Below are 27,717 nucleotides of genomic sequence, written 5' to 3'. Positions count from 1 at the left end.
GCCGATTAAGAGCTCGGCTTATCCCTCTCTGGACCCCGCACAACAACATCTCTGTTTTCTTTCCGAAGAGGCTCTCTTCTCCCTGCAGCAGCCAGCCATGTTCTGAGGCCGCAGTTTCAAATAAAGCGTTAGTGGAAAAATACCCCTGAAATATCCTGGGCCCTCCCCGCTTTATATTTCCCATGCCCACATCTTCAAGTACAAGATCCTGTATCATAATTATTTTTCTGGAGATGCCCACAAACGCAATCTTATATTTGCAATTAGGATTCTGTTTTATCAGAAGTATTGGCCAATCTGTGCAGCGCTTTCCAGATACTTTAGATATTGGTTCCAAGGCCCAAATATGGCTAACAGGGTTTTAAAAGAAAATAAATGAAAGAAAGCTTTCCATATAGGAATTTCAACAACAACAACGAAAAGACTTGCTCTTAAAATCCCTTTCCCCACCCCCACCGCGGCAAAAATAGATCTGTATTGTGTTACTGAAGGGGAACACTTCATGTAAATTTGGTTTCTGAGGGATTGTGGGCAGGAGAGGTGTGAAGAATGGCTGGAAGTTACGCAAACTCAGCAGTTTTCTAATGTTGCAAGGCATCTTCGGAATTCTTGAGAGCTTACTGGTTTCTCTCTGAGATCAGTGATGGCAGACAAGCTTTCTTGAAAGGCGGCTTTTCCTTGTGGAAAGCACAGAGCAGGGGAATAAGGGTTCTGCACATGGTTGTGAATTCACACTGAGCAACAATAAGCCCAATAGGCTTCGCCATAGCTGTGGGCAAGCAGACTAGTTCAACCAATAACATTCTCCAGAATCCTTGGCAGACAAATCCATGGGGAGTCTGTTGCCTCAAGATAAAACATTTGAAAAACACTGCTGTTTATGCTCTACCCCTTGCTTGCCCATCTAAACTCTGTTTCCGGTCTTTTAGCTGAAATTGCCAGCAACCACTGTTGTGCTTTCATGACATTCTTTATGTTTCTTAATGTAATTGGAGCCAATTTAGTTTCGATAAGCTTGGCTGATTATAATTCAGTTGCTTACCAATGGGCTGGTATGTTTGTTTTTCCATGCCCAAAATCTAGCTTTGGCTAATTTCCTTTGTCTTCCCTCAGGAACAACACGAAGCTGCTTGAATGGGAAACCTGTTGGCTGCAGGTTAAGCTGGTTTCTTTCAGTTAGCCATGACTTCTGGGCTGCATGAGAAAGCGTGTCTAACCAGTCCCCACAGTGGCAGATGTTAAGTGGCCAGAGGTGTTACATATGCCCAGGTGCTGATCTATCCTTTCACCTGGTCTGAGATAAAAAACTTGGGGTTTTGAAGGGGATACCAGACTTGAGCACTTGAATTGAGAGAGAACCAACCCTAGGAAGACGAGGGGGCAGGTGTGGACCTACTTATGAGGAGCTAAACTGTGGGCAACACCTTGTGGCAATGGAGGAACAAACCCGAGCAGGCGCCGAGCCAGGAGAAGGATCTGGGAGATCAGGAAGAGGTGCTTTTCCAGTCCAGTCTGGTACTCCCCGGGATTTGTCCCGATGGGGAACACCGCGCCAGGAAGGGATACCCCAGCGCTTGGAAACTCAGTGGCAAGAGTACTTGAAAACAGTCCAGTATCCCTCTTCAGGGTGGGGAACGCCACAGCTGCCGGATTTGGCTTCGTGGGATGACTTGGCCACCTTTGACCGCGTGGTGGGTGCCTGTCAGTGGTCTAGAGAAGGGATGAGCCGCCTCATGCCCACTCTCAGCGCTGAAGCCCAGCAGGCCTTGAGCAGCCTGAGTGCCAGAGACAGAGGGGACCACGGGAAGGTGAAAGCAGCTGCCTTGCGAGGCAGCTCCAGTGTTGCCGAGACGCAGCGCCAGCGCTTCCGCCAGTTCTGCTACCAGGAGGCGGAGGGGCCTCGCGAGGCCTGCAGTCGCTTACGGGAACTCTGCCATTGCTGGCTGGAACCAGAGAGCCGCACGAAGGAGCAGATCCTGGAGCTGCTGATCCTGGAGCAGTTTCTGACCGTCCTGCCAAAGGAAATCCAGAACCGGGTCCGAGAACGTGGACCCGAGACTTGTGCCCAGGCGGTGGCCCTGGCCGAAGGATTCCTTCTGAGGCAGCAGGAGAGTTTGCAGAGTGAACCACAGGTGGGTTGAGTTGAACTGCAAGCTGGTCAAGTCAGGTATGCTGCTGCTCTGCAGAGCTTCCACCTTCTGGTTTTTGCCTTAACGGTGCTTCATTTTGTTAACCATGATGATTTGTTGGTGGGGGCAGGTAGGGCCTTCAGTGTCAACTTTCTTTGTTGTTTCAGGACTCTGGTTCGTTCCGGGAGACAGCCACGAATCTCTCTGAAGGCCAGAGGGCTGTGTCTGATGCCAGACAGAGGCATCTTGCTAAGGAGGCCCGACAGCAGGATAATGGGAAGACCAGCTTATTAGGTATGTCTTGCACTTGTGCTGTTGAGAACACAGCACATCTCTTCGGCACAGCTTAAGGCTGCAGCTTAACTTCCATGCCCAATTTGAGTGCCATAGTTCAAGGAGGAATTTAGATGAGTTGGAAAGTATTCAAAGGAGTGGTTTGAAATTCTAGAATTTAGTGGCGAACGCTACATTCTTGAAGGATCAGCTCTTTTAGCAAAAAAGATTAAAGACTCCAGAGCTGTTGTAAGCAGTCAGTCCTCCCTGGTCATTGGCTGGGACTGATGGGAGCTGGAGTCGGTTGACATTTGAAGGGCCGCATATTCCCACTCCTGTTCTGTGGTGATGCTGTAATTAACACGTGCAGTTTGAGCCTCACCCATCTGCTTAGTGGAAAGTAAGCACCAAGGCGGTTACAGCTGATGTTAGGAGTTCATGGGGTTGTCTCAGCTAACATTTCTCTAGAATATGCAGTGGATGGGCTTGGCTTACTCTAAGGTTTTTTTGGGTATGACTTCTGCTTCAGCTTGTAGCCTGGCTTACTTACACAAATCATGTGAATCTATTTGTTCTGCAGGTTGATTTTCCCCCCTCCGGTTTTATTTAGGTTTCTGTTGCAGGGAAGGGGGAAAAGATTTTATGGAGGCCTATGCTGTTTGGATGGCTGTTTAGGTTTCTTCCAGTTCTATCGTTCTGTTTACTCTGCAAGAGTGCTATAAGCTGAGCTGTTGGTATGGCACACTAAAAAAATTAAAATATGTACCTTGCTAATTGCAAGCTTGTACCATGAATAGTTTATTGGTGTTGTATGTATAAATTATGTAAATTATCACAAAATATTACAATAATTTATTCTGGTTTAGGAAAGCTGAGTGTTGGGAAATTTGAATTCTGTACATGCCTACAGCCACACTCTTCTGTATTTCTTCTGTACTCAGACAGAACTGCAGCATACATACAGCCTTGGCCAGAAGAAGAATGAGTTGTGCTGATGACATAGTTAATGCACATGGTTTTTCATCTATAAATGTTAGTCACATTAGTGCATTGAGCAGCCGACAGATGACTTCAGGATTTCTCTCCCCTCCCTCCCCAATCTTACAGGTGCCAAGAATGCAAACAGAGCTGGTGGTCCATTTCATCAAGGGGCCAAGGAAGAGGGAACACGTTCTACTTCCGGGCTGGTTCCTAGGAAGGAGAAATCCCACATCTGTATCGACTGTGGCAAATGCTTTGCACGTCCATCTGACCTGGCTAAGCACGAGAACATCCACACCGGTGCAAAGCCCTTTCGCTGCATGGAGTGCGGAACAAGATTCAGCCAGCTGTCTCACCTGACCCGACACCAGAGGATTCACACGGGAGAAAAGCCACACATCTGCACCGAGTGTGGAGCATCCTTTGCCCAGCGGGCCTCTCTGGTTAGCCACCAAAGAGTCCACTCCGGGGAGCAGCCCTACCGCTGCTCTCACTGCCAGCAGTGCTTCAGCCACCAGTCGGCACTCAAGGTCCACGAACGCATCCACACGGGGCAGAAGCCCTACATCTGCCTGGAATGCGGGAAGAGGTTTGTTTCCTCCTCCACGCTGAAGATACACAAGAGGATCCACACGGGAGAGAAGCCGTTTTCCTGCGCGGAATGCGGGAAGCGGTTCATCCAGCGCTCCAACCTCATCTCTCACCAGCGAACGCATTCTGGAGAGAAGCCCTTTTGCTGCGGCGTGTGTGGGAGAAGGTTCAGCTACCCGTCGGACCTCACCAGGCACCAGAAAATCCACACGGGAGAGAAGCCCTTCCCCTGCGACGAGTGCGAGAGGCGGTTCACCAGGTTCTCGGATCTTCTCATACACCGCAGGATCCACACCGGGGAGCGGCCATACCGCTGCCTCGAGTGCGGGAGAAGGTTCCGGCAGAAGAGCGCTCTGGTGACGCATCAGAGGATCCACACAAAGGAGAAAGCGGCCGAGAAAAGCAAGCCTCTGGTATCCACAGAGTCGCAGGCAAAGAGCAAACTGAAAGCAAGCGAGACTGAAGAGAAGGTAGACGTTCCAGATAAAGAAAAGAAAGAGGTGTCAAGAGCTTAGAAGGAGCCAGGCTCAGCGTGTTCTCCCAGCTCCTGACTCCTTTCAACCTTACGAAGGAAGGCAAATGCTAGAGGTTGTGCTGAGGTTTCTTCTGGGTTTGCTGATAGGTCTCATTCCTCTTCCATGCCTGGCCCCTCTCAAGGACATAGCTTGACTTTGTTTGGGGACAACCTAGCTCAGGACATAATAGAAGGTGTGAATAACCTGCTTTTTCCTTGCCCCCTGTGATTTGGCTACTGTGACAGACTCACCAGGGCATTCGGGAAAGATTGCTTCGCTCTGCAGTGACTGGAAACGTAATTCAAAGCCCAGTTCCTTGCTTTCTTCGGATTTTCAGCCTGTCAGATGGACTCTTGTCCAAAAGAAGTCGCTGGCTCTGCCTGCAAGGCTTGTTCGGAGGACATTGCTGACCATGCAGCTAAGGCGAATGGGAATTTGCTCCATGAACCGTACTGCTCTAACGTTTCCCAGGGTGGAGCTCAAGCAAGGAAGACTCTGGTGAAGTCCTCTCAGGGCTGATCTGTGTCATCATGCTTCTCTGCTTTTTAAGCAAAATCTCTGTAAATATAGAGATTAAGGGCCTGCCCACAAAAGCTCTTCAGACTGGGTTTCTCACTGCATAGCTGGACCTGTAGGAAGGAGGGACCAAAGGCAGCAGGAGATCTGCTTTTCCAGGTGCTGCAAATAGTCAGTAGATGACTGTTGCCATCATGTTTCTCATGTGGGGTTCCTAAGGGTATGTATTTGGCCATTGTTGAATACAGAGCAGCATTTGTGAGAGGGGCAGGTGAACCTCTTCCCATTAATGTTACTTGTTCTTTTATTAGTTATATATAGTCATTTTTAGTTCAAACTGATACAGCAGTTATTGTGTGTATGTATATATTTTATTTGGGGTGGAAAGATTATTCTGTCCATTATATTTTTGATGAAGAATAGTCCCTAAACCTTAGAGTAGTCTTCTACATGTCTACTCGGCAGCGCATCCCGTTGAGGTCCATGGGCCTTAGTCCTGGGTAAATGTGTCTAGGACTGCAGCCACAGAGTAGAAGTTACCCTGGATGAGTATGTAGGAGCAGAGGGAACAACATGGAGGTTGCTGTTAATGGCCGAAAATCTTTGGGAATTCTCAAGTCTAGTATTTAAACTTGATGTGTCTTTTTACACAGCGATAGCCACAAATTAAAAGCATTATAAAAGGGGTCTCCTACCTTTTATCTGTATGAAATAAGTGAGTAACATAAGGTCTGCTGGGGGACAGGAGCACCTAGATTCGTTTTCTTCAACTGTTGTTCAGCATTGTCAAAGGTGACCATTTTGTGTAGTTGTGCATTTGTGGAATAGGAACACTGCACAGCTCCATTGTACTGGATGTGGCTCCTTACTCTCTCCCCACCACCCAAACACACTTCAGCAAATCCAAGGAGAGCCATACATAGCAATTCATTTGCATGCCTGAATCCCATTGCAGGACCAGGGTAAATGACTCATATCCAGAGATCTATATACCATGACCCATACATCCACCATCGCTTAATGATAATGGCATCTTTCCCATGATGCCACAGAAGTGAAGGTGTCAGAAACAACATCAGCAGTGTTGTCTGGGAGATTCTGCTTAAAAGTCCTGCCATGTTCACATGGCTCATGCATCTGCACAGTAAGGCTCATTGAATTAGCAGCATTAGTTGTGATCTGGAGCTCTGGCCTGCATATTCTGAAATTGATTTGTCAGTATCCTTCCCCACATCTCTCTCTCTCTGTCTTACTCACTCTCTCTCACACACACACACATACTCTTCCCATATGGATCTCACATGTACTTCTGCCCAAACTGAAGCACATGCACACACATGTGATCAAATTTACAGGCATTTGTGTCCTGTATGACTTGCACATCTTCCACAGTCTAGGGAATCACTGCTCTTCATTTTGGAGACTGAGAACTAAGATTCTGTGAAGTACACGTTGATTAATGTTAGGAGTTGTTTAAACACTTCAATCTTTTTATAACCTTGACACACCCTGGATACCTTGGGATCCTCTGATTTAAATAAACCATTGGCAGCTTTTAGATTTGCTTTGTAAATAATAATGAAATAGCAATAAATCAATGTTTAGTTATGCAGCTGGAGTCAGTCATGTTCTTTAAATGTGTTTTAAATGCATTGTGTGACTGTGTGTGCTAAACTAGGCATCCTATGCACACTTAAGCTGGGGAATAAGACCATGTGGGCAGATGTTCCTGGAGAGAACTGAAGACCATGAATTGCTCTAGGCAACCATTGCCAAGGAGACTGGAATATTGTCAGTTAAAGCTGGGAGAGTGGCAGTTGGACTCGAGGGCAGGAAACTGGAGAGAAGGAAGAAGAGTTGTTGGATTCTTGAGAGTGAATTTGTGGAGATGGGAGCTGTGAAGGTGAAGGTAGGTAACAGAGTTTGAGCTAGAGACCGGGCAGCACACTCTGGCCTCTGCCATTATCCAGGGGTCTATGTGCCTGTGGGGGGCTGCGACCCCATCATTCCAGGAAGAACCACAAAGCAAGGGGGGACCAACCTGGCTACATCCATTGGTCAGAAAAGGAGCAGCTGCAGGGAACTTGCTTTGCCCCCCCTTGGCGGAAGGAACGCTTACAAGACCTTTGTAGCTAAGATCTAGTCTTCAAGTTTACTTTTTTCCTCCTCCCTCAAAATCCTTCTTCCTTTTGTGCCACACCTTTTACCAGGGACCATCTTATCCTTGATTATTACAAGCCGCTTTGGGAGCCCCTTTTGCCTGAAGAGTAGAATAACAGTAGTTTAAATAAATACACTGCTTGTGTCCCAAGGGACAGAATGGCTGAGAGGAGCAGGCAAACTGGAAGCCTGAAACGCAGAGGATCGTTACCTTGTTGTGGTTCCCAGGCGATGCCACAGTACCAAGCAGCATCAACTACAGTAGCCACATAATGAAGACATCATTGGATTGTTGAAGTGTTTGTATTGGTTTCAAACTTCCGCCCCAGGTAATCTCTTCCTACTCTATCTTGCATTGTGTTTCTAGTGTACAGGATCTTAATTAAGGACAATGATCACCTATTCATCCCCAGCCTCCATTATTTTAAACTTCTGTTGATTCTATCAAAGACTGAGGTCAGATTGACAAAGACAGCATATAGATATTTCTTGAGGGCACCTGCAGATTTCTGTCTCAAATAGTTTAAGACAAAGCATTGTTCTATGGTTGACTTCCCCTGACAAAAGCATGCTTGTTGATCCCCAATGATATTGTTCGGCTCTGCTCAATTCTCTGACTTTTCCAATAAGTAACAAACATAGAGTTTGGATATAATGTCCAATAAACTGGGTGATTATTGGCCAGGTTAGATTTTCTCTCCTTAAAGATCAGGACCACAATACTTTGCTCCCAGTCCCTATGAGGGTTGCCTATAGAGTTGACATATGTAAAGAGTTTTGCTAGTTTTGGAGCTCACCGATTCAAATTGTCCTGGAATCTGCCTCTTTGTTATTATTTATTTTTCTTCTCCTGGCTTGGCTCAGAATTAAAATACAACACTTGCTTCAAATGAGTGCCTCACAATTTGGGCATAAAGTAAGCGCCAATCCCATATTTTGTTTCATTAAGCTAACAGGTCACCGAGTTTCAAAATTTTGTGAAATCCCTACAGATTGCGGCCTGTTCAATAGCTGACTGCATTTCAATATAAAACACGGTTTGTTTATATTTTAGCAGTCTCCTAAAAAAGTGATGCTTCTCAGTCCATTCCCTCACCTTCAGATTGTCCGTGCTTGCATAAGTGAGCCTACTTAACATATAAAGATTGTGTCTCGCTTTATTTTAAGATTCAACATTGCTCTACTTTTACCTCGGCCTGCATTTCCCCTGTTGTACATTGGAGATCTCATGCAGCATGTCCTTTGTGATACCCTGAAAGCACACTAGCTCCAAGCAGAGAGGCTGAAGATCGCTTTCCAATTGCTCTCCCACTGTAAGTTCTTTACTCATGGTTGCACACAATGTACAGTGGTACCTCGGGTTACATATGCTTCAGGTTACATACGCTTCAGGTTACACACTCCGCTAACCCAGAAATAGTGCTTCAGGTTAAGAACAGAAATCGGGTTGCGGTGGCGCGGCGGCAGCGGGACGCCCCATTAGCTAAAGTGGTGCTTCAGGTTAAGAACAGTTTCAGGTTAAGAACAGACCTCCGGAACGAATTACCGGTAAGTACTTAACCCGAGGTACCACTAGTCTATAACACTCTCACCGTGTGTGTGTGTGTGTGTGTGTGTGTGTGTGTAAAGTTCCCTGCTGTCTTTTTCCACCTGGCGCTGTTGCAGAGAACCAGCCTGAGTTAGTAAATTACCGGTAACTTAAAAAGACATACAGTGGTACCTCGGGTTACAAACACTTCGGGTTACAGACTCCTCTAACCCGGAAGTAGTACTTTGGGTTAAGAACTTTTCCTCAGGATGAGAACAGAAATTGTGCGGCAGCAGCAGGAGGCCCCATTAACTAAAGTGGTACCTCAGGTAAATAATGGTTTCAGGTTAAGAACGGACCTCCGGAAGGAATTAAGTTCGTAACCAGAGGTACCACTCTACTGGCAAGGTTAATTGTCCATATATTTCATAGAAGGAAGATGTGAAATGTCCTCAGCACCCTGTTGCTACTGAATACCCACCACTGCAGCCCTTTGTGCTAGTCAGGCAAATAATTTGAAGGCAGGGTGAGTTGGTCGATGGACCCAGAGCAGTCAGTGGCCACCCCCAAAGTAAGGCCCCCTCTGCTCCTCCCTTTTTTATGATCCTTCCTTGCAGGCACTGAGAGAATACTGAATCCCTGGGATAGTGGGGGGTGTCAATACTTCCTGTGCAGGATGCTGTGCCTTGAGACAGATAGAAAGGAGATGTGGTTGCTTAAAATAGCATTTCACCCCAGCACCCATTTTATTTAAGGAGAATCTAGCACTGAAAATGATGGCTGCCACCTGCTGGTTCCTGCATGCTATTACTGCTCTAGCGTTTCAATAGTTTTTTTTAAAGTTTTTTAAAAATGTAATCTTCATCATCTGAGAATAGGTAGAAAAAATTCTCCTGCCCTCCCAACCACCCATTCTCGTCTAATAATGTTTATGTGTGAAACAGTGATTTGGTCTGTTTAATTACTGTATTACGAAGTGCTTTTTCTGGGGGTACGCAGGAGTACGCCTACCCCTAAACATTTTGTGAATCTTTCTACTTTTGTCCATTTACTGTATTTATTTTTCCCGATTTGAAGTATAAAATGGTGATTTTCTTGAGTCAAAATGAGAGTACCCCTAAACATTTTTTTAGGAAAAAAAGCACTGGTTTTATGAATACAGAATGATCTACCCCCGGCACCAATGATTCCAGAGCGAATTCTGTGTAGTTATTAAAAAGAAAGAAAGGTTGTGTTATATGGGAAGTCTCTGGTTATGTGTTAGCCTCACCCGTGTGCTACATTATATATGCAAGCTCTGCATCAGCTAATCCACAATCACTCCCTGTTCTGTGCTAATATTCACCAATGTGGATTTGAACTCACTTGATAAATAAATATTCCTAGGAAGTATGGGGAGAGTAGCCACACTAGCCTCCCTTGCACAACCCTACATTTGTTGCGCTGCACCAGTTGCATTTCTGCCTCTTGTTGCCGCTTCATGCCTCTGTCAAAAAAAGTTGGCTAGGTCAAGCAGCTCTTGGTGACCCTGCCCCACCCCAAGCATCTCCAAGGGTTAAAAAAGAAACAAGGGAGAAGTAAAGGTGACCCCTAGAGAGGCACAGTAAACTGGGGAAAGGGGGAATTGCTGTTTACCCAGGCACTTTTCCTGCTTCTGCTGCTTCTCCTCTAATCTACTTCCTTGGATTGAAATATAAATACATATATGGAGGCAATCTGAATTCCAGTAAGGAGGCTGGGGGTTCTGTGTGGTGGCATCTGCAATGGGGAGAGATAGCAAGTTCAGCTGGAGAGAAAACAAGAAACACACAAGCACCCCTCTGGTTTATGACAAGGTATATTAAACCAGGAGTGGGGATGACTATGTAAACTGATTATGCAAACTGATTATGAATGAATAAGTGTGTCCTATAGAGTTTGCAGGTTCTGAAATAAAAATATGTGCATCATGTTTTTTGTGCAAGAGTTGACGCAGAATCTCTCTCTCCCTCCCCCCCATTTTTAAAGAAAGATATCGGACAAACTTCTATGACTGGGCTATTTCTAGTAATGGGTTCCACTGGGGTTTGGTGCCAGCTTGGCAACCTTACTGCATCATGTCCACATCCTGCTAAATTGGGTTCCTGGTTAGATGATCACTGCTGAAACAGTGTCTGAACACAGTCTACAGTGGTCAACATTAACTGCAATATAGGGGCACAATATTGTTGCTCCTTGTCTTGGTATAGCTGGAAGAATGATTATGTTCAAAACCATCCTGGGTTCTTGGGAATTGGGATTGTCCCATTTTTGCTTTTCCCTGTTAAGGCTGCAATCCTACTTGTGTTGATTGCAGTTTACTTCTGAGTAGGTGTGCTTAGGTCATGCTACAAGACAAACTTTTAAGTCTAGTATCAATGTTTAATAAACAGGCAAATCCAAAAATTTAACTCATCTGGAACAGCACATGCAATTGAGCAATTTCCCTCATTGAACAACTGGCCAATTTACTATGGGTTAGATTTTAAAGCAAGGAAGTTGAGGCTGTGCTGCCCCATAAAAACACAGAAGCTAAGCAGGGTTGGTTCCGGTTAGCACTTGGATGGTGGGAGGAAATGGCAATTAAGGCGTATGATCAACAAAGTGGTACAGTCCTCATGCAAGGACTGTATCACCTCACTTTTCATGTTGTAGAGACATTTGTCAGAATCTGACCCCTTTTCCAATATGAAAATTGTACTGAAACAATTCCTGCAAATGCGTTAGAATAGCATCAGGAGGCACAGTTCCTGGGTCTTACTATTTACTATGTGATCAGTATGTGCTATAATGGTTACAGCAAGGTTAATGACAAGAAAGGCAAAGTTTTGAAACAAACTTTCTACAACCTCCCCACCCCCCAAGCTTTGGCATCATTGATATTTCTAAGGTCTTCTAGTTTGTTGTCTTCTGTCCCTTCCTACTGTTCCTTACTCCCAGAAATTGGGATATCTGAATATTCCTTGGGATCCCAGTAAGTCTCTGAACATTTGTGGTGATGGCACAAGAGCTGGTGGGAAGGATATGTCCTTCTGCAAGGGGATGCAGAAGGAAGAACCAATCTTCCAGAATGAAACTTATCTCTCACAAGCGTCTGAACCGTTGCCTGCTCTCTGTCTCTCAGTTGGCGTCGTCTGTGGCTGAGTCAGAAGTATTTTTCACCAGGTGGATGGTGTCACCATCAGAGTCACCTTCAGATGCAATTTGCTCTCTTCCCCTGGTATACATCTCTCGAATGCCATTGACCATATCCGATCCAACAGTGATGTTTTCCATAAATGCTTCTGCAACAAAACAAAAAAGTGAATTGATTGAGCTCCCAGACTAGTGATCTCAAGACTCCAAAATCCCATTATATTCCAGCAACAGATCCTTGCTTCTCTTCTTTTTGGAATCACAGGAACTACAGCCAGACATTTGGCTTCTGAAAATCATTTGAAAACCAGAACACTCACTTCCGGGTTTTGATAATTCAGGAGCCAATTTGTTTGGGAGCCAAGGCATTTGGCTTCCAAGGTACAACTGTACTGAATTTAAATATATGTCTATAATGCGGAATTCTCGTTCTTGTGTGTAGCATTTGGGATACACTCCAGGAACACTATTTTATAACTTGTGCACTGAAAGTGAAACGAAACCTGGAAGAGGTGAGTTATTCAGGGCAGGAGATGGTTATCAGGTGGGAACTGCACAGGTTACTTTCTGCAAAAACATCAGTGCAGACTAGCCCTGGGATTGGCAATCAGGTGAGCTAGACTGGAAAATTGGTTGGCACATTCTTACCTCCTCTTCCAGCTAAAGGGTTAACCCAAATTGATTTTCCTCTCCTTTTCCTCAGGTAGAGCACAGCAGCAGCACCTATGACCACAGCAGCAGCCAAGAGACTCAGGATCACTGCAGCGGCTGTAGAAGAGGCTGTGAAAGAAGCAGAGAGTAAAAATTGTCAGATTTGCTCCCCTAAACCCCTTAAAGTGTTCCTTAAGAATAGGCCGGATCACAGAAGTACCTGCATGTCCCTTGCACACTGCTCCAGCATAGGAGTTGCAGATGCACTTATGGGGGCCTGTGGGGGCAGCATAGCATTCGGTGACTGATGCTTCTTCTCCAGTACATTGCACTTCATTCAGAAAGGCTGGGCCAACACTGCTGCCGTATTGGTTTCCCGTCGGTGCTGACAATGCTTCACCACAACCCAGTTGCCGGCATATCACCTTGGCTTCTTTAAGACCCCATCCAGCGTCACCAACAGAGACCCAAGTGCCATTTTGATTCAGTTCCACTCGCCCTTCACAGGAATGGGGGCCATTAGCCAATCGCACTTGCATAGGACCTGCAGGAAGAAAGAGGAAGAAGTCACAGGTTGTTCCCTACTGAGGTGATGCACAGTCTGCCCAGAAAGGCTTCCCTGGTACCCACTTCAATGCCATTTCAGCACTTTGAAAATTTGTCTAAGTTACAGATAAATTTTTGAGTTTGCGAAACTCTTATTTTGGTGATATCTTCTTTTAAACACAATTTTAGAAAAAACATTTAAACTTATTGATTATGCTTTAGGGAAGATCAGTCCAGTTAACAGAAAAAGTTGAATGTTAATTAGAGTTTGAATAATATTCTCCAAAATATGAGATATTATGTAAAGAAGCTTACAAATGTTGCATTGGTCACTACAGAATTTCCTCCTCCTGTTTTATATTTAATCGTTTGCACACCGCCCTGATATTTCATGATATGGCAGTATGGAGATACTTTTATAAATAGTGCAACAAACTAAATGATAGTATTTTTCTCACAATTGCAGCTTTCTGAAGCTGTTTTTATTTTGTTTTTTAAAAGTTGGAGATTCATTCCAACTTAAGGATTTATACATGTGCTATATGCCCCGAAAGAGTTACCTGAGCACACCACGCTAGCATCCTCCGAGTGATCACAGTCATGTTCTCCTACGGAACGTCCCCGGCAGTCTCTCAGGGATGTTTCCGTGCCTGTACAGTTCACATCATCCAGCCAGACAGGGCCAGGGCCTCGTCCAAAGTGTGCCCCGTGTAGGGCTTCCAAAGCAATGCCGCATCCCAGCTGCTTACACACAACGCTAGCATCCGGAAGGCCCCATCCATCATCACACACAGTTCCCCACTGCTGCTGGTGCATGACTTCAACTCTCCCAGAACAGGAGTTTGGGCCATCTTCTAGCCTGATGTTAATCACATTGATGGTGGATGACTCTATAGAGAACCCAATATGAACAAAAATCAGTGCAGGTGTAAGGATGTGACTGGAAGGTTCCCCATCCACATAAGGGATGGGGGGCTGTGAGCATAAGAGTTTATCTGCAGCAACTGCCAAGCTCTGAAAATTAAAATACAGGAAATGCAGGCCCATCACTTCAACTGGGAACACCAAGGATCTCATGACCAAGGAAAAAACAAGGAAAGCAAGAAGCTCAATGAAAGCAATTTCAAAGCAGGAGGTGGAAAAACATGGCTGCTGTCCCAAGTCTGCTGTCTGACCTTAGGCAAGCTGAAATTGTGCACCTTTCACTCCACATCTCAGCACATGTCTTTTTGTGACATTCTCCCTACAAGACCAGAAGTCTCCAAATCTTTCTGGGCCTCAGAATTATCCCCAGGCCACAGTGCCAGATTTATGCACAAACTAAGTAAGTTATTATTTTGGCCTCTGCTCATCCCTCCAAATATGAAGGGGTGTCTGTGTTGAATTTCACTTTTTACACAATTGGTTAAAAAATAAAACAGGCTCTGAAACAGACATTATACTGACATAACAAAAATATACTTAATGGCTACTCAGTTATTTGTCATTTTCTATATTGTGTTTATAAATCCATGCTGTCCACAGGTTTAGGTGCTGCAAAGCAGTTGCAGCAACTATTAATTTATATGGAAATTTTGTTAGGGCATCTGTCCATAAGTTGTCAAACAGCACCAGTGGCAGGTGACCTCTGGTTCAGGTCAAATGCAGACTACATCAGACTTATTGCAAGATCTATGTTTTAGTTTGATTGCTAGTTTTTACCTGCATCCTCATCTATGTACCAGTATATGCAAATATAAAGCCTTATTGTTCATTTTGTTAAATTTATAAGCTGTGCTTCCTCCCAGAGAAGCCCCAAATAGAAAGGACTGTTTCCATTGTCCCTTCTGTTAGACTAACACACATTTTTGATAATGCTATGCGGTGTCTTAAACTTGGCATATAGTAGGGCCTCAGGATGTCTTAATACAGCCCCTCACTGTTTTTACCTGACTGCAGCATGTCTTTGAATTCTTGCTTGCCTAGATAGAGGAAGAATAGTGAGGTGTGTGTAGAAGCTAATCTATGCAGAAGGGATTGTGCCTCTCAGGCTGAAAAATGTTCCCAAGCAATGTGGCGTCCTAATGTTGTGTGTCCTGGCACTGCATGTGGGGTCCTCTGAATATTGAGGGGGGCCACCCCTAAAAAAAAAGATGGGGGGAGGGCAAAGTACATCAGCCCCCAGGAGCTGGTGTCCTTGAGAGACACTGACAAGAATTTTAAGAACTTCGATACAACACAAATGGGGGTGGGGAAGGAAGTCAAAGTGCCTTGTGCAAATAGTCTCTCTGCTCCTCCATCACATCCAACAGAGAATTTTTCCCCATCTCTTCACCCCATCCCTGGGCATGTCATTTCCAACTCCCATTCTGGAAACAACAAGGTGGCCATAGCAGGTTACCTGAACAAACAACTCCCGCATCTTGATCATGATTACAGTTATTGTTCCCCTGGGTATTTGCGCTGCACTCTTGGATGGCATCTTCTGTGCCTTTACAGTTCACATTATCCAACCAGATGGATCCTGATCCACGTCCGAAATGAGCTCCGCGTGGGGCTGCTGAAGCCTTTCCACAGCCCAGTTGCCTGCAGATGACTTCAGCATCTTGCAAATCCCACGTACGGTCACAAACAGTTCCCCACTGTTCACTGTGGGGCGGCCGGAATTCGATTCTCCCACTGCAGCGATTTGTGCCATTTACTAGTCTGAGATCATCTAAGAATAAAACGGGAGGGTCAAGTGATTAACTCCACAGCGAACAACTCCAAGTGGCTCTTAAAAAAACCAATGTCAGGACTTGGATGAATTCTTTCCCTTTTCATCCTGGCTGTCCTAAACAGCTGGCAGAAATCAGCAGGATCTGATGATGGTTCCCCATCATGAACATGCAGTCAGCTTCAGATTGTAGGGGAAACAAATAACAGACTTGTCAGTTGATCCTGTTTCACTTTGTAGATGACAAACTGCATTACTCTGCTGCCACTATGAGCTCAGATCTGTTTTAATACTTTGCTGCTGGTATGTGTAATGAAAACATGCAATCAAATACCTCTTGTTTGTGAAACAAAAGGTGGCATGCAAAAATTAAGTCCTGCTCATGGTAGACGAGTCATATAATATCCCTGTCTCAAGCAAGGAGCCACCATCACCAGGAGGAGACTTTGTAAGGAAGATGTAGGACAGCGGTTTGGTGTTTTAAAGGAATGGCTCAAATCAGGGATTGCTGTGAAGATCAGGAATCCTTGAGAGGATTTATGGGGCTAGGAATGACCCGCTTGCTTTGTTACTGCCTCCTTTTTGTGTGGAATATTGCACCAGAGCATAGGGACACGGCCTAGGACTTGCCAATCAGAAGGTTGGCGGTTTGAATCCCCGCAACGGGGTGAGCTTCCATTGCTCGGTCCCTGCTCCTGCCAACCCAGCAGTTCGAAAGCACGTCAAAAGTGCAAGTAGATAAATAGGAACTGCTCTGGCGGGAAGGTAAATGGCATTTCTGTGCGCCGCTCTGGTTCGCCAGAAGTGGCTTAGTCATGCTGGCCACATGACCCGGAAGCTGTACGCTGGCTCCCTCGGCCAATAAAGTGAGATGAGCACCGCAACCCCAGAGTCGGTCATGACTGGACCTAATGGGTAGGGGTCCCTTTACCTTTATTGCACCAGAGCAGATTACCTGAACATACAACACCAGCATCTTCTCCGTGGTTACAGTCATTGGTTCCCAAAGGCTTGGCCTTGCAAGCAGTGAGAGAAGCTTCTGTTCCTGTACATTCGACATCATCCAACCAGATGGGATCGACTCCTCGCCCAAATTGAGCTCCACGGGGGGCAGCTATGGCTGATCCACAATCAAGGTACCTACACACAACGACGGCTTCGTTTAGGTCCCAGCTGTCATCGCACACAGTTCCATATTGGTTGAGATGAAACACTTCCACCCTACCAGAACACCGATGACTGCCATTGACCAGCCTTAGCTCCACCGGATCTGGAATGGTAAAAGTTATAACATGGAAACACAAAGCCACAGATATTTCAAGAAGACTCCCAAGAAAGATCATGTTTCATTTTTACTCATGCTAGTATGGGTTATACCTAATCTCATCTGGACTGAGGACAGTGCTATCCATTACTCTGACAAATAAAGATTTCGCCAAAACTGTGTTTGCCAATAAATACATTTAGTTCTTTTTATTTATTTGCAAAATTTCTATGCCGCCCACAATAGGGGGAAGGGAAACCATCAAGGTGGTAAACAGCATTAAGTAACAATAAAAGTACATTTTAGATAAGTACAAAACACATTACCCATCAGTAGATCAGAACTGATGCATCAACATGGCTGATCACACCTCAAGGAGAACTTGGGTGAACAGATGGGGTTTAAGCAGATTCCTAAATGCCAAAACTATAGGAGCTTACCTGATGTTCACTGGAAGCACATTTCAAAGGACTGGTGCCTTCACACTAAAGACCCTGCTCTTAGTAGACAAAAGATGAACCTTGAGAACTTAAGACACTACTATGAGTACCTCTTCTAAGGATTGAAGTATCTGGGATATACAAGGCAAGATGCTCCCAGAGGTAAGCTGATCCCAGTTGGCTCTGGGCTTTCTATACTAAAAGCAAGACCTTAAATGTGGCCTGGTGGCATATTGGTGACCAGTGGAGTTATTTAAGCACAGATGTTGTACACAGTATTCTCCTTTCCTGTCCCTGCTGATTATCTCCTGCAAATGCCTTTTGGGGAATTTCTCAAACTTAAGAGGGAGATAGATCAGCAGTACATAGCACAATACCCAGCTTATGAGAGTCAGCAGACGGTCATAAAATAGGAAGCTGGCAGTGGATGGTGTAGCAGTTAAGCTGGAATTCAGCTGGGGAAATTTGGAATCATATCCCTGATTTATAGGCTCCCTTGAACTCGGTAATGCTCACTTCTAATTACATAGGTTCAACTTGTAAAATGAGTTCAGTTTTAACAACTTTTAGCTTTAAATTAGAAATGCAAAAAATCTTGCAAAGAAGGATTACCATTTAAACAGGCAGCATGAAGGACAAATTCCTTCAAAGCGAAAAAAGTACCCTTTGCTTATTTACCTCATTTTCAGTCTTCCTCTACGCAAATACAGTACAAACCACTGTAAAACTTGAAAGCTTAGTTATCATTCAGTCGCCAGATCAAAGAAAGTATTTCAGTTTCCCTGCTGCTCATTGCTCCTGCTCTAAAGTGCTAGAGCCATGTTCCCCTGCTATTCCTTCTCCACTATACATAGTCTAGGCAAAGAAGAAGACTTGGTCCTGCATCCCAGCCAACCCGAGATTGGAAGACAATGGCCTGCAGTGCAAGGTCTCCAAAGTTTCATGCAAGAGGGACTCAGGTTTATGTAATAGGAACATGTATGTTCCAAACCATTAAGCATGGAATACAATTTACCTGCACATTCAACACCAGCATCTTCTCCATGATTGCAGTTATTGACCCCCCAAGTGCTTGCTGGGCACTGACTGAGGGCTGTTTCTGTTCCTTGACAGTTCACATCATCCAACCAGATGGGCCCTGTTCCTCGTCCAAATGCAGCTTTTGTACGAGCTTTCAAAGCAACGCCACAGCCCAACTCTTTGCAGATGACCTCAGCCTGCTTAAGGCCCCAGCGATCATCACACACAGTGCCCCACTGATGGTTGTGGAAGATCTCCACTCTTCCTGAGCAACGACTTGAGCCATTCACCAGCCTGAGTTCTGATGGGAAATAAAACATTGAAGGACGCCACTCATTAAGCCAAGACATTATTGGCAAGGTTCTTGAACATCTTATGTCTAATAGCTAAGGAGGCTGTGCCTCATCTCACAAAGGGCATGAATACATCAAGTCATTTTTCTTCCCATGAGGAGAAGCTGTTCCCCATAGCATTTCCCTCAACGAATGCTGATGATTGCCTCAGAAATGGCCATTTACATCCTCCCAAGGTGAATATCAAATTGAGAGTGGAGAGGGAATTTTCTTTTTTTCCAATTTTTAAAATTAATTTTCCAGATTTAAAACATAAAAAGAAAACATCAACAAACAAACAAACAAACATATTTCATAACTGTAGGAATGCCACTTTTGTTAACATTGTTAGATGACTTCTTCGACTCCCCCTGGCTGAGTTTCCATATAAATCATTGTAGCAGTTTTCCAAAACTAATTTTACATAAAATTTACTTGGTCCAATTAATATCTTTCTTTCTTTTCATTTTAACTTTTATCCATAATATTCTACATCATCACATATTTAAATCCTAGGCCGATTTAATACTCACAAGTAATTCTATTTACCAGTGAATTATCTTAACATATTTAACTAAATACTTCTCCTCCTTCTGGTCGTGGACTCTTCCAGTCAGGTTGGCTAGCTCCAAAAAGTCCATCATCTTCAACTGCCATTCCTCCACTGTTGGTTCTATTTCCAATTTTTGGCCAACAAAATTCTAGCAGCAGTTGTGGCATACAAAAACAATCTAACATCTTTTTGGGGCAATTCCCAATAACATATTATTCCAAGAAGAAAGGCCCCTGGTTTCTTAATAAATGTATATTTCAACATTTTTTTCAATTCATTATAAATCTTTTCCCAGAAGTCTTTCACCTTGGGATAAGTCCACCACATATGATAAAAAGTACCTTCTTTTTCTTTACAATTCCAACATAGATTATCACTCTTATGATAAATCTTTGCGAGTTTTACAGGGGTAAAGTACCATCTATAGGGAGGGAATTTTCATAAGGAAAACACAATGGAGGAAAGAATTGAAACCCCTCAGACAACCCTAATCTGGACCGGCCTTCCACAGCTGGTTCTATTCCTCCTCTCTTTTAAAGAAATATGACCATGCATTTATTGCAGGGGTGGGGAACTTGTGGTTCTTGGCCTAATTTAACTCAGCCCATAGATATGGGGTGGCACAGAGGGAGAGAGAAGAGGGGAGAGAGGGGAGGGAGAGAAGGACAGTTATGCAATCCTACAATGTTGTAAAACCCGGCCCATTTTGGTTCTACCCACTGCTGCATGCAGACGCTGGCAAGTTACTCCCATGGGAATATGGCCCTGAGAGAAAAAAGGATTATCCATCCCTAATTTTAATGTATCATTTGGTTATGTCTCAGACAGAGTGCTCCTCTTCCTTGTGTGGAAACTGTGTAGTTGTTGAATATAAAACAGGGAACAAAGAAGCATGAACAAAAAGTTAGCTGGTTTCTGGAGTGCTGAAATAGCAAGCTTGTTTACTTATGTTGTGAACTTCTTTTGTGGAACATGTGCTCAGAAAACAAATTGTGTATGTATCCATAAAAACAAAAACAAATAGATGAAGGGGTGGATGAAATTAGCAAGGTGTTGTGTTGAGGGATGTGGAAAGGAAGGAAGGAAAGAAGAAAGGGAGAAAGATCCATTGAAGATTGTTCTTCTTCGATAATTATTATCAGTAGTAGAGCTCTGGAGAAACCCACTGTTGACAAAACAGCTCCTTCAACTTTTAGCCACTTTCTAAGGCCATAGTATGGCACTCCCTGGTGGTCTCCCATTACCTGAGCACACAGCACCAGCATCTTCTCCATGATTGCAATTATGTTCTCCCCAGGCTTTGAGGCGGCAGTCTCTGAGGGCAGCTTCTGTCCCTTTACATTTGACATCATCCAGCCAGATGTTGCCTTCACCTCTTCCAAACTGAGCTCCTCGGGGAGCCCCCAAGGCTACTCCGCAGTCAAGTTCCTTGCACACGACTTGAGCACTGTTCAGATCCCAGCCATCATCACACACTGTCCCCCACTGCTGATTGTGGAGCACCTCAACTCTCCCAACACAGCGACTTGTACCATTCACCAGTCTGATCTCATGGGGGTCTGAAACAGTCAAAGGAATAGTTATTTTTTCCACTTTCCAGTTCTCCAGCCTTCCTTGCCTTTGTTCCCACTTGTGGCAATCCATCCAGTGATACTAAGGTTACTCAAGTGTGTAACTGATCATTGTGAAAGCAATGCAGGTGGAGTACATGGGTCTGGTCATCTTGATGACGGTGAACAAGAGGTTCTCACCTTTACAACTGTGTCTTTGGCCTGGCAGGTTGACTTCTGGAAATCTGAAACCCTATTGTCTCCAAAAGGACAAATAGTGGTTCAAACAGCTGATGTCTAGGCTCAACTGGAAAAGACTGGACTGGCTGATTTTCCTCAGACTTATGTATAGTAGCTAAGTGGTAGCCTTAGGCAAGCTGTTATATCATCATCGTGACCCCTCTCCATGTGACTTCTTAAAGGGTTGTGAATATATGGAACATTCTGCTCACTGCAGGTGCTTTATCAGCTGTTAGCAAAAAGGATTAGTATCTGGTTGGTTGCCCAGCTCATTATTTACCCCATCCACTGCAGGCTAAGTTTGACAGATGGGAAAATCACCAACTATCAGCTAATCGCCGGGACTTGCAGAGGGCTTTGCAAGGGTCTTTCCTTTGCAAGACCTGAAAATCAGCTGATTGTTGGACTTTGTGAAGACCTTGGCAAAGCTGTTTGCAACATGCTCCACAAGACCTGAAAGTCTTGTGGAAGGCTTTCCTAGCACCATCATTATATAGCTATGCTGGCTCCCAGTACGTTTCTGAGCACAATTCAAAGTGTTGGTGCTGACCTTTAAAGCCCTAAGCGGCTTTGGACTTGTATACCCAAAGGAGCATCTCCACCCACATCGTTCAGCCTGGACACTGATATTCAGCTCCGAGGGGTTTCTGGTAGTTCCCTCACTGTGATAAGTGAAATTACAGGGAATCAGGCAGAGGGCATTCTCGGTAGTGGCGCCCACCATGTGTAGCACCCTCCATCAGATGTTAAGGAGATAAAGAACTACACAACATATAGAAGACATCTGAAGGCAGCCCTGCGCCAGGAAGCTTTTAATGTTTGATATTTTATTATGTTTTTATAGGTGTTGGAAGCTACCCAGAGTGAATGAGTAACCCAGCCAGATAGGCGGTGTATAAATAATCAAAATTGTTGTTGTTGTCCTCATCATCATGGCCAAAAATTTTGCTTTATCTCTTGGCCTTTGGCTTCAAACTTAGAAGTGGGTGGGATGTTTTAAATGTATTCCTCACCTTGGCTTTAATGAATGGGGGATGGGGCCAGTGTTGTTTGGTTGTAAGTTGCCTTGAGTTGCCTTGGGCAAGAAAAAGTGACCAACAAATTTAATTGATAATAATAATAATTGTGACACCCCATGAAGAGCACTTTTTATAGGGCTTTGCAGGTGCCATCTGAAAATGCTATTTCAACTGAACCAGGTTGAACTGAACCTACCTGGCACCTGATGTCATATATGAAATCAGGTGTAGAACAGGTGAGCATGGTTGGTTCAACCAACCATTTGGCCCAATTAAGCCCACAGGCTGAAGGTTCCCCACTCTTGACTTAAACAGTGCTACATTTTAAGGCTTCCATTTTGCTAGTGGCTGGAAAGCAACTTCTGCAGTGGACACTGAAGACTAGAAGATGCAAGATGGTTTTTAATGGCTTGCTGCTATGAGCTATTGTTCTGTCAGAGACGCCTTCTAGGACAAAGATTAGGATAAACAATTATGGAAGTTTCAGTCTAGCTAGTCCTTGCCACTGGCTGGTAGGGAGGTGAAAAGAAGCTGAAGTTCGGAAAATTCCAAAAAACTGACAGACCCGACAGCAAGATTGGACTTGAACACGGCAACTGTAACATCTAATACAGATTCTATAAATAGATTAATTCAGGAAAGCACAGAAACAAGAAAAATTGCTGAAAGTGCTAAAAGCACAGCAGAAGAGACAAGGCAGAAATTTATTCCAATTGTAAAAAAGGTGAATGAACATGATGCAACCCTGGCCTTAATGGAACTGCAGAGGAAGGAGAAGAATCTTAAATTAAGATCAATTCCTGAAAGTGAAGGGGACAACCTTGTGGAATTCCTTACAGAGAAAATTGTGGAATTTTGGCAAGATGAACTGGAGACAGATGAGGAGATCGTAATAACCACAGCCTTTCGGCTGGGCAGGAGACAAGGCAAGAAACCAAGGGACTGCCTAATTACATTGAGATCAAAGGAAGAAAGAGATAGAATATTGAATTTGCACTACCAAAAGGCACTGGTCATCCAGAATTCTCAGGCACAGATTTTCAGGGATATTCCTAAATATATTTTGGATGTGAGAACCCTTTTTAAAGATCTGGTAGACCTGCTGAAGAAAAACTCCATCCCATTTAGGTGGGAGTTTCCACAAGGCCTGTCCTTCAACTTCAAAGGCAAGAAGTTTAAAATAAGAACAGTTCAAGACAAGGAACAGTTTTTGGAGAAAAACTCAGAGGATCTGCAGAAAGGAACGGTAGGAGAAGAAGAAATAACAGACATTGCAAACTTATCATTCGGACTCCCCTCAATACCAACAGAGGAAGAACAAAAACTTGGAGCAGTCGGAGGAATAGGTACTTAAGATCAAAATGTCTCTGCAACTTCTGAGCTGGAACTGCAACGGTTTGAACCTTCCCCGAAAAAGACGCCAAGTTTTCCATATTTTAAAGAAAGAACAATTAGATATAATATGTCTGCAAGAAACACACATCGCCAGGATACACAGGAAACTTTTGATAAATAAAAGATTGGGACAGGAATTTATCTCATCAGACAAAGTTAAAAAAAGAGGTGTGGTGATTTATGCAAAAGAAAAACTAGATCCAAAAATGATATTCAAGGATGAACAAGGAAGGTACCTGGCAATTGAAATTCAAATTCAAGGAGAAAAAGTTTTGATAGTAGGAATTTATGCACCAAATGAAGGGAAGGCTGAATTTTTCAAGAAGTTGCATGAGACTTTAATGGATTTTCTCGACTATAAAATTGTAATGATGGGAGATATGAATGGAGTTGTTTCTACAAATATGGACAAAGCGCAGAGACAGGTGATTTCTAAAGAAGGGAGATTACCAAAGACATTTTTTGAAATGACTGAAACTATGGACCTGATTGACATTTGGAGAACAAGGAACCCTCTTGAGAGAGAGGGAACTTTTTTCTCTGAAGCAAAAATGACATGGACAAGAATTGACCAAATTTGGGTAACTAGTAGCCTGGCGCCAAGCGTGAAAAAAACAGAAATCTGCCCAAAAACCTGCTCCAACCATAATGCGGTAAAGATGGAGATGAAACTAACAACAACTGGATCCTTTAGATGGAAAATGAATGACACCCTATTTAGAGATGAAGAGATTTATAAGAAGGCCCAAAAAACATTAAAAGATTACTTTGAGATAAACCTGAGAACAGATGTGGAGAAAAGAACAATTTGGGACGCTAGCAAGGCCGTGATGCGGGGTTTCCTAATTCAGCAGAATTCCATAAAGAGGAAAAAACAAAATGAGAAGAAAGAAAATTTTTTGGAGAAAATGAAAGAAGGAGAAAAGAAACTGAGATCTAAACCAAAGTCCCAAGAAATTTTGAGAGAAATAAAATACTATCAGATGCAATATATGGAACTGATGAATCAAGAGATAGAGTGGAAAATAAAGCAAATGAGACAAAAGACCTTTGAATCAGCAGACAAATGTGGGAAACTTCTGTCATGGCAATTAAAAAAGAGACAAAAACTGAACACTGTGACATGCCTGGAAGTAGATGGGAAAATCATCCACAAGCCAAATGAGATAAGTAATTGTTTTCAAAGCTTCTTTAGGAAACTCTACGCACAAGGGCCTGTAAATGAACAAGAAATAGATGAATTTATCAAAAAACATGGACTACCAAAAATTTCAGAGCAAAGTAAAATGATCCTGAATGAGAAAATTACAGTACAGGAAACAGAGGGTGCCATTCAGAACATGCAATTGGGGAAATCTCCAGGACCAGATGGTTTGACTGCAAGATACTACAAAGTGTTGAAGGAATGGTTAATACAACCATTGAAAGAAGTATGCAATGAAATTATGGAGGGGGAAAAGGCTCCCGAATCGTGGGAAGAGGCATTTATCTCACTTATACCGAAAACAGAGACTGAAAAGAACCAGGTCAGGAACTACCGCCCTATATCTTTACTGAACGTGGATTATAAAATTTTTGCAGACATTCTGGCAAAAAGACTTAAAAGAGTGCTGTTAGAGGAGATTCACAAGGACCAGACAGGCTTTCTTCCTGGGAGACAGATGTCAGAAAATGTGAGGAACATTATAGACATTTTGGAGTTATTAGAGGTGGATATTAATAGGAAAGCTGTTTTGATTTTTGTGGACGCGGAGAAAGCCTTTGACAATTTTTGCTGGAGTTTTATGAAGAAGAATCTCCAAGGGATGGGGGTAGGCCAAGGTTTTGAAAACGGTATAGGTGCAATATATTCTAAACAAAAAGCTAAGCTAATAGTTAACAACGTGGTTACGGAAGAAATACCAATAGAAAAAGGGACACGACAGGATGCCCAATATCCCCTTTGCTTTTTATATCAGTCCTGGAGGTTTTGTTAAATATGATTAGAAGGGACCAGTTGGTTAAAGGTATTCAGGTCGGAGTTAAAAATTACAAGTTAAGGGCATTTGCAGATGACCTAGTCTTAACTTTGCAACAGCCAGATACTAGTACCAAAAGAGTATTAGAACTAATTGAGACATTTGGTCAAGTAGCAGGATTTAAACTGAATAAACAGAAAACGAAAGTGCTGGAAAAAAACTTAACAATGGAAGAAAGAGAGAGATTTCAGAGTGAAACAGGTTTGGAGATAACAAAAAAAGTGAAATATCTGGGGGTGAACTTAACATCTAAGAATGTGAATCTATTTAAAGACAATTATGAAAAATGTTGGACAGAAGTAAAGAAAGATTTAGAAATATGGTCAAGATTGAGACTTTCCTTGTTAGGTCGAATCGCTGTTATTAAGATGAATGTATTGCCTAGAATGTTATTTTTGTTTCAGACGTTACAGATCTTAGACAAGATGGACTGCTTCAAGAAGTGGCAGAAAGACATATCCAAATTTGTCTGGCAGGGCAAAAAGCCCAGAATAAAATTTAAGATTTTAACTGATGCAAAAGATAGAGGGGGCTTTGCCCTGCCGGACTTAAGACTCTATTATGAATCAGCAGCTTTTTGCTGGTTGAAACACTGGCTGCTTCTTGAAGATACAGACATTTTGGATCTGGAAGGGTATGATAATAACTTCGGTTGGCATGCATATTTATGGTATGACAAGGCAAAGGTGTACAAAAGTTTTAAAAACCATATTGTTAGGAAAGCACTATACAACGTTTGGATTCGATATAAAGACTTGTTGGAAAGTAAAACCCCCAGGTGGTTGTCACCAATGGAAGCTAAGGCAGTGAAAAAACTTAATATGGATTCTAAATGGCCAAAATACTGTGAAATCCTAGAACAAGATGGTGAGAAGTTTAAACTTCAGAGTTTTGAGAGACTAAAGTCCAAAGTTCGAGATTGGTTACATTACCGTCAGATAAATGAGACATTTAAGCAGGACAGGAAAATAGGATTTCAGAAGGAGAGGTCAAAGTTAGAAACAGAACTGTTAGAACCCAATACTAAGAACTTGTCTAGAATGTATAATTTGCTGTTGAAATGGAACACACAGGATGAAACGGTGAAATCAGCTATGATTAAATGGGCACAGGATATCGGTCATGACATTATGTTTGCTGACTGGGAACAGTTATGGACCACCGGTGTTAAATTCACGGCATGTAATGCCTTAAAAGAGAACATAATGAAAATGATTTACAGGTGGTACATGACCCCAGTCAAACTAGCAAAAATATACCATTTGCCCAATAATAAATGTTGGAAATGTAATGAGACTGAAGGTACCTTTTACCACCTTTGGTGGACCTGCCCAAAGATTAAAGCCTTTTGGGAAATGATCTATAATGAAATTAAGAAGGTCCTTAAATGGACTTTTCCTAAGAAACCTGAGGCTTTTCTCCTGGGCATGGTTGGCCAATTGGTGTCAAAGAAGGACAAAACCTTTTTTATGTATGCTACCACAGCAGCAAGAATTCTTCTGGCAAAGTATTGGAAGATGCAAGAACTACCTACTCTGGAAGAATGGCAGACGAAGGTGATAGACTTCATGGGACTAGCAGAGATGACCGGCAGAATCCGAGATCAGGGGAAAGAGACAGTGGAAGAGGACTGGAAGAAGTTCAAATTATATCTTAAAAACTGTTGTAAAATTGAGGAATGTTGAGATGTCAAGGGGTAAGAAGTAGAGAAATACAGCTGTAAATATTAAGTTTAAAGAAATTTAATGAAAGGGAACTAATAGATAAACTGATTAAAGGGTTGCTAAAGAATTTTGGAACAAGGATGTGTTGCTATCAAAGGGTTAAAAGAGTAGCAGAAACGCTCTAATCACTGAGCAGCTGGAGGTCATTAGGCTTCCAGGAACATGAGTCTGTATAAATAGTCCCCCTGTTTGTTTGTTCTTCCCCTTCTCCCTTTGGGTGTGTGTTTTGCTGAGATGTGTGGTTCGTCGCCAGGATTGTTTTTTGGTGTTTTGTAAATAAACCTTATTTTTGATTTACAAACCGCATGCTCCAGGACTCCTTTTTGGGAAGATGCTGCCTCTCCTGCCCTTCTTAGCTGCTGCGCGAAATCCTCTGCCGTGGTGAGACTTTTAAAGAAGGAAGTGCACTGGGCATTTACATTAA

The 27,717-nt window shown here is 43.4% G+C and overlaps 2 protein-coding genes across 6 annotated transcripts in view; one reads left to right on the top strand and one right to left on the bottom strand.

The window, feature by feature from the left end:
• The window catches only part of LOC309355448 (uncharacterized protein), a 60,151-nt gene extending 53,536 nt beyond the window's left edge, over nt 1-6,615 (top strand). For all 5 annotated transcript variants that reach the window (XM_081886326.1, XM_081886327.1, XM_081886330.1 and 2 more), the window contains 3 exons: nt 1,114-2,132; nt 2,297-2,423; nt 3,510-6,615. In XM_081886326.1, the coding sequence (XP_081742452.1) occupies nt 1,434-2,132; nt 2,297-2,423; nt 3,510-4,489 (1,806 nt within the window). In that variant the 5' untranslated portion in view covers nt 1,114-1,433 and the 3' untranslated portion in view covers nt 4,490-6,615. The remainder of the gene's footprint in view (nt 1-1,113; nt 2,133-2,296; nt 2,424-3,509) is intronic.
• A 4,457-nt stretch (nt 6,616-11,072) lies between these two features.
• The window catches only part of LOC309355409 (scavenger receptor cysteine-rich domain-containing protein DMBT1-like), a 34,407-nt gene continuing 17,762 nt past the window's right edge, over nt 11,073-27,717 (bottom strand). Inside the window, exons 6-13 of the mRNA XM_081886211.1 lie at nt 20,592-20,906; nt 18,458-18,763; nt 16,694-17,008; nt 15,424-15,738; nt 13,604-13,933; nt 12,718-13,041; nt 12,495-12,626; nt 11,073-11,995 (exon numbers count right to left, since the gene is read on the bottom strand). Of these exons, the coding sequence (XP_081742337.1) occupies nt 11,832-11,995; nt 12,495-12,626; nt 12,718-13,041; nt 13,604-13,933; nt 15,424-15,738; nt 16,694-17,008; nt 18,458-18,763; nt 20,592-20,906 (2,201 nt within the window). The 3' untranslated portion in view covers nt 11,073-11,831. The remainder of the gene's footprint in view (nt 11,996-12,494; nt 12,627-12,717; nt 13,042-13,603; nt 13,934-15,423; nt 15,739-16,693; nt 17,009-18,457; nt 18,764-20,591; nt 20,907-27,717) is intronic.

Source organism: Podarcis melisellensis (assembly GCF_964234715.1).
Source record: "Podarcis melisellensis genome assembly, chromosome: 13".
NCBI lineage: Eukaryota > Metazoa > Chordata > Lepidosauria > Squamata > Lacertidae > Podarcis > Podarcis melisellensis.
The sequence above is the reverse complement of the archived record's forward strand: the minus strand, read 5'-3'. Positions and strand labels throughout refer to the sequence as shown.